Source organism: Porites lutea, chromosome 4, assembly GCF_958299795.1.
Source record: "Porites lutea chromosome 4, jaPorLute2.1, whole genome shotgun sequence".
NCBI classification, from domain to species: domain Eukaryota; kingdom Metazoa; phylum Cnidaria; class Anthozoa; order Scleractinia; family Poritidae; genus Porites; species Porites lutea.
Genome location: NC_133204.1, coordinates 7987715 through 7994479, shown reverse-complemented (window position 1 = coordinate 7994479; position 6765 = coordinate 7987715). Strand labels below are relative to the sequence as shown.

Sequence of the window (6765 nt, the reverse complement as noted above, 5' to 3'; positions counted from 1 at the left end):
TGTCATGGTATAAACCATTGAAGACAATAACAGTAAATATATTTAATACAGTCTAGCGATCTTTTTTCAGGGGAGCAAAGGAATTGAAGGAGGAGGGGGGGGGGGGGGGGCTCTGAAATTTTTTCGACTACCAAGGAGGGGGCTCCTAAAAAATTGAACCGCTAGCGAGGGGGGCTGCTAAAATTTCAAGCTTCGAGTTTCAATATCTTCATCCCCCCCCCCTCCTTGTCATATTAAATGAACTTTCCCTAAAGAAGGCTCAGCAGGCTATATTAGGTGAGTGACCATGCGGATGTTAGAATCCTTGTAAATCCCAATACATACGGTACACGTGCGCGCTTTAAATTCGAACTATAAACGGGTAAAATCGCGCGTGATAAGGTACTGACGAATATCAACTGTAGCTAAAAAAAGGGTAATGACAGGTGCCCATAACCCTGGTAATGGCTGTTTTAAGATCCTGAGAAAACAGCCGACATTTTCCGACGCCACCACTGCCATTTTCCCAGCGAAATGACGTCTGAGGTCAAGCGAGCGCAGAAATTCCATACTGATGTGACGCGTCATCACCCAGATCTGCTTTTGATTGGCTGAAGCAAAGTTCCCACGTGACCCGACAAATCACTGGCAGAAGCGCAATCCCGGTTCTGGGTAATAACGCGTCATCAGTTCGGAATTTCTCAGTGCAGCCTGGAATCCGTAATCACCACGTGGAATCCGGCTGCCTTGGATTCCCTTAGCGAGAAATACAATGTACCCTCAGATCTTTTTTTTTTTTTTTGGTAACAACCTCAATTCCCCAGTTCAAACATTTCCTCATCGTTCTAGTGATAGTCAACATCTGCGGTGTTGTATTTTGTTTTTGGTGCCTCCCTGCCTCCTGCAACAGGTAGTAGCTTACCGTATTTACTCGAATAAGCCCCACGGTGCTTATTAAATTTTCCACCCCTTAAATGCTTTTGCTACAATTGTCAGTTTCTCCGCTGCAGTAGCAGAGGGTCCCTGTAAGTTTTTTTGGGATTCGGGGTTTCCCGCGGGAAGCTCAGGATTCGAGATTTTAAAGGAAAATCGGGGCGAGATTCGGGATTCAATCAGTCAGTGAAAGTATGCGCGAGAGGTCATGGGGATGCCAAAAATAATTCTCGGGATTACGGGATTGCACAAAGTTTTAGGTCAGGATTACGGCATTGACGAAGTCAGTAACAACATGAAGACCATTGAGGTTTTATCCATAATTCTTATTTATTATAGCAGTTGTATATTTACAAAGGTCCTTGTGCTTTCTTTTGGTCTGACCAGTGACGCCCTAAAGCATAATACTCTATATAATTATACAAGCATAATCCAACAGACCCTACTGAGCATCCGTCGTAAAGCGTGCGAAATTTGCATCTAGAATTATGGCAGAGTAAGCCTAGAAATCAAAGAAAAATGCAAAGAGCACGGTTGACTCCATGACGGGTAAGAGAGAGAACCTGGGACGAAGTTGCCATCTGAATGCAGCATTCACGGTAAAGAACTGGGCTCGATCTTTTCGCATATATATATCCGGATTTAGCGTCCACACGACTCCGGATTCATAGCGTATTAAAAAATGTCTACTCTGTGAAGCGGATTCAAAAATATCCGGATACGTGTGGACAGGGCCTTAAACTATCGGACTAAATTTCTGCTTAATAACCGTCAACAGTCAAAAGCGCAGCTCTAAAATTTTACCGTCAACAGTCAAAGCTACCACCCCATTTATATTAATCTATATAGTATTTACACTTACAGAGTAATGCAATTTGCTTGCTTTTCTATTTACATATTTCTGCACAATGAATGTTTATCTTTGCCTGGTCTCTGTACGGCATCTCCCCAGGTCTTCTCGGTCAATGCATTTCGATGATATTTCCGAGAAAAACTCGCTCGGATCACGTGACCCGAGAAGCATAAGCAACGTGGAGCAATGTGGCAGAGGAAGTAGGCAAAAATCTCCTACGAAATACAATACATTAAATAAATAAAACCAGAGAAAGCAATGCGGAAGTGGTAGTAATCTTGAGTGGTTGAAATTGTTTTGTATTATATATAATCTCAATTTTAAATTGTGTCCACATCAGTAGGTTCAAGTGTTATTAGTGAATTACTATGTACACTGTACTCAAGTGCCGTTTATGCACGGTTGTTCACGTGTATCTAGCTCTGTAACTGAACGGTAGAGCTTTGTGCAGTGCTTTGTGGCATCTCTCGCACTGGCAATATTTCATTGCCTCTGGCACCGAAAAGAATCACTTCCCGGAATGCTTTGCGGAAATCACGGTTTGACAGCCAATAGATGAACGGATTGATCGTGCTTGATAAGAAAATGAGGAAGCCATTCAGCATGAACACTTGGCGCGGCAAATTCCCGCCTCCTCTGGACGTTTCTATGAAGTCAATGACGGATACTGGTAGCCAACACATACTGAAACCCAGAGTGGAAAACAGCATTGTCCAGGTGGCGCGAACTTCGCGCGCTTTTCTGGACTCTTGACCAACCGAATTTGGGTTAGCGACCATTCCCTCGATTTGTCGATTACTGGATCTGATGGCAAGAATGCACTTCGCGTAGCTGAATACAATGAGTTTCATTGGAAATGCGATAAAGAGAAGTTGGATGATCATCGTGTAAATTAGGTTGACGTTGAAAGGGTAGATACAGAATGCTTTGCCCGGGTTAAAAGCGTAATATCCCCAGCCAACCAGGGGTGGGACGCTGGCAATGCTTGGTAAGATCCAAAGAATCGCGATTATGATCAGGGAATTTCTCTTGGTAAAAACCACCTTACAATCGAATGGACGGCACACTGCAAAGTAACGGTTTACGGCAATGACTGACATATTGACTTGCGAGACAATGCCAAAAGTAAAAATAAAGAAGCCATGCATATCACACAATGACGAGCTAAATGGCCATTTGCCAGAAATTAGTACATGTAAGGAAATAGGCATGCAGACGATGGCCATCAGAATATCACTCACTGCTAAATTTGTGATTAACATGTATGGAATCGCGCGGAGACGAGCGCTTTTGAAGACAGTGACACAGACCAAAACATTGCCTACAAAGGCTAAAATAATGAGACAGACGAGGATCGCTGCCTCTGTTATCTTTACTGGAGTACTGCGGCGAGCCAGTTCCACGATCAGCTGTGGGTATTCGTCCAAAGAGGCAGTCATTCTTTGTTGTTAGCCAATCGGCAGCTCACGATCATTTACGAGAAGTCAACTGAAAAGAAATACGGCGAAAAAAATATATAATATATTGATATAATATAGCGATCTTGACTATTTTATCCTCTCAACAAACTGAAATTTTAAGAAAGAACGCTGACTCGACATTGAATAGCTTTAAGTCCACTGTAAGTCCCGAACGCCCCATTGAAGGTAATCCAAGACAGTCTTGGATTCTGAATTCTACGTTTGGGATTCCGGGTTCCAGACATTGGATTCCGGATTCCTGCTTGTAAGTGGAGCTTGGATTCCCGAATCCTTGAGCGGAATTCTCGGGATTGCGGATTCCACAAGCAAAAATATGCCGGATTCCGTATTCCACGGGCAGGTTTTCCGAATCTGGATTACCTCAACATGGGCTGGATCCGGAACTTTCTTTTCTGACGTCTGGTAGGAATTTGGGTTGTTCAATCAATAGTTTGTTTTATATGCTATTATTGAAACAAAGCAATTTTCAAGAGGATTTATATTCGTTGTAAAATAATGCAAACGAATAAGTTAGGATGAGGAAGAATAAGAAAGGATTCGGGCAAACAAAGTGTGGAGGCCGAATAATCAGCAATCGTAAACGTTAGCTAAACATCGTCAAATTGTTATAAAAGTTATATTTAATTTGCTTATCCCGCACATTCTCGTGTGAGCCTTATACTAGGGTTATTTGGAGAAAAAGTCAAGAAAGTCTGAAATTGCAAGGAAATTTATAATGTTTTTAAAAGCACTTTCACTCACGGTTGTTATTGCCATTTTATAATAAATCGGAATGAAAATTAGCAAAAAGACGTTTTGAACCCATCCTCGCTTCATTTTTAAGTCAAAAAGGACTGCTCGAGTGGAGTTGTTTTTGCTATTCAAAGCATCCACTTGAACAGCACTTTTTGAAGCCAGGATGACTTCGAAACATCTCTTCGATAATTTTATTATTTTTCTTAATCCTTAATTATTAGAACTTGCTATTGTTGTATTCAGAAACCAACTTTACGTGGCTGGGAGACACATCTTATTTGGTGTCTCAGTGATTTTACAGCAATTTGGTGCTGTTATTACCTAAGCGACTTGTGATCAGTTGTGACAGCGATCATTGCCTTCCCTTTAATTTAGGCAACTGAAAAATTAAACTGATTTTTCTGGGGGAATAAAGTAGCCTCGTTCCCGGTTTATTTTTCAACAGCTATAGGAAAGTTATTGACCATACATATAGTGGAAAATATATTCAGATTTGGTCAGTTATAATTTTATTCAATAATTATATGAACGCAAGGGATATTCTTTCGAAATGTATATAAAGCAAAGCTATAGCCATCTAAAGCTATTTATCTCAAGCACGATAAAATACCCGCAGGGATATGATTGTATTATCCTTAGCTAGAAATGAAAAGAACTGCTTCCTTGAAGACAAACGTGACCAGTCAAGTTTCTGGTCCAGTTTTAACTTACGTGCTGACAAAATAATTTTAAACTTCCAAGTGTTTATGTGTTTATCTGTGCCATATGACATCCAACATCCGAAAAGTGGCCTCTTCCCACTTTTAGCATGAATCTTAGGCATGAACGCTTTTAGAAAACATGTAACTTTTTTCACATTTCCAATGGCGTCATGAGATTTCATTCGTACTGAACAAAAACCAATTGAATGCAAGTTTCTCGCGTTGGGTAAGAACGAAAATCACACCAGCGAAAGAAAAGAAAAAGAGAAAAACAGGAGAAAAAAATTATAATAAATTGGCTACTCTCGGCTTGAGTAGTTTATGTCCTGAACGACAAAAGAAACTGGTTGAGGGAAGAGGTCTATTTCGGCAGTAACGTTTCAATTTCATCCTTGGCTTAAATGTTGTTTTCTTTTATTTCAAACGGATTACCACACACGAGCACGAACACCGCCCACGCGCTTATTTTTTCGCACGCCTTTTACCTACGCGTCATCCCTACTACCCGAGAGCCTGGAAGGAACAAGCTACAACATTGACTATTTTTGAATTCCCCATAATACACTCTGTTTGCCCCCCAAATTTTGCATAACTTATTGTCTTAAAATGCTCTTGGGAAAATGCAGTACTCCCAGGAGCATTTAAAAACAATGGTTTATGCAAAATTTGGGGGGCAAACAGAGTGTATTATGGGGAATTCGAAAACAGAGAATGACTAAAACCGTGACCACCCGGTAAAAGCACTTCCTTAGAACTGAACTTTTCAAAGCTTTTTTTTTTGTCGCAATTCAAACAAGGAAATTCAATATCTTTACTGGAAAAACTCCATTGGCTGCCTCTCGGTGAACTGGTTAACGTTTGGCCAAAACAAACGCAAGCTGCATGATTCCCCATCCCCACCCCTGCAGAGTCTACCTAGTACCTTCCTGCCAAATCGTACCGGCGGACGGGCGTGAGTAAGTACGCTGACATCATAACGAAATTTCTCGCATCGATAGGTTTCCATTTTCTAAAGCGATGGAGGCTTCGCCGCGTGCGCTTCGCGCTCGCGGAGGCTCTGCTATTACTACCCGACACTGGATACTCATTTTGAATCACCACTGGAAAAACTTTTTAGTCAGTACCTCAGGCGAAAGAAACGATTTTTAAGCGACCAATTTGCAGTCATTATTTGATGTTGCAAAATAATATCAGAGCAGCTGGAGAACCCGTTAAATAATATTTGTTCAGATTGTTAATTTAAGCAGTTAAGCCGGCTTATAACTCAAAACTACTCAACTGACACTCAATTTCTATTAAAGAAAATTATTTAACTGCATTTTGTACTGTCGCAATTTGTAATAATCATCGCACTTTGTAATACCTGTCGCAATTTGTAATAAATCCATCGCACTTTGTAATACCTGTCGCAATTTGTAATAAACCGTATCGTACTTTGTAATAAACAAGGTGTCGCAATTTGTAATAACAGTCCATCGCACTTTGTAATAAAGTAAGCTGTCGCAATTTGTAATAATTCCATCGCACTTTGTAATAATTTTTTGAGAGTGATTCAATTTACTTCGTCAACATTAATATAATGCCAAAATATGCATGGTACTTCATAAACAAAGATGATAACATCTGCTAGCACGTAACATCTCCGCTCATTCAAACATTTAACTTATTCACAGTCCTAAACATTTTTTTTAGATTTTAACGTTGATTAGTTATCTGACTTACGGTTTATTACAAATTGCGACAGGTATTACGAAGTGCGATGATTATTACAAACTGCTACAGTACATGTACACATGTCAGTGGTAACTTTTCACGATGAATAAAACGGCAATTTCTTTGAAGATCAGAGTACGTTGAGAGGAACACTAGTACCAAAATTTTCCAAAAAATCAGAATGATAAAATTCCCTTTCTGTTTTCACTTAAATGCCCAATGTCTATATAATAAGGGATAAAAAGATAGTTTTGTTTACTATATCTTAGAAAAGAACATGTTTAGACTTATCCAACGTCTATGGCAGATTAACGGGGATAAAAAAAACATATTTTGTTCACTTTATCTTAGAAAACAACATGTTTTGCGA

At 40.0% G+C, this 6765-nt stretch overlaps 1 protein-coding gene across 1 annotated transcript; it reads right to left on the bottom strand.

The window, feature by feature from the left end:
* Window positions 1-2181: 2181 nt before the first annotated feature.
* Window positions 2182-3204, bottom strand: LOC140934115 (melatonin receptor type 1A-like). Its single transcript, XM_073383796.1, has one exon. The coding sequence runs from the start codon at window positions 3202-3204 to the stop codon at window positions 2182-2184; it is 1023 nt and encodes a 340-aa protein (XP_073239897.1).
* Window positions 3205-6765: the final 3561 nt, after the last annotated feature.

What these genes read in the sequence shown, in the direction of transcription:
- LOC140934115 (XM_073383796.1), bottom strand. Translation starts at nt 3,204, where the DNA reads ATGACTGCCTCTTTGGACGAATACCCACAGCTGATCGTGGAACTGGCT.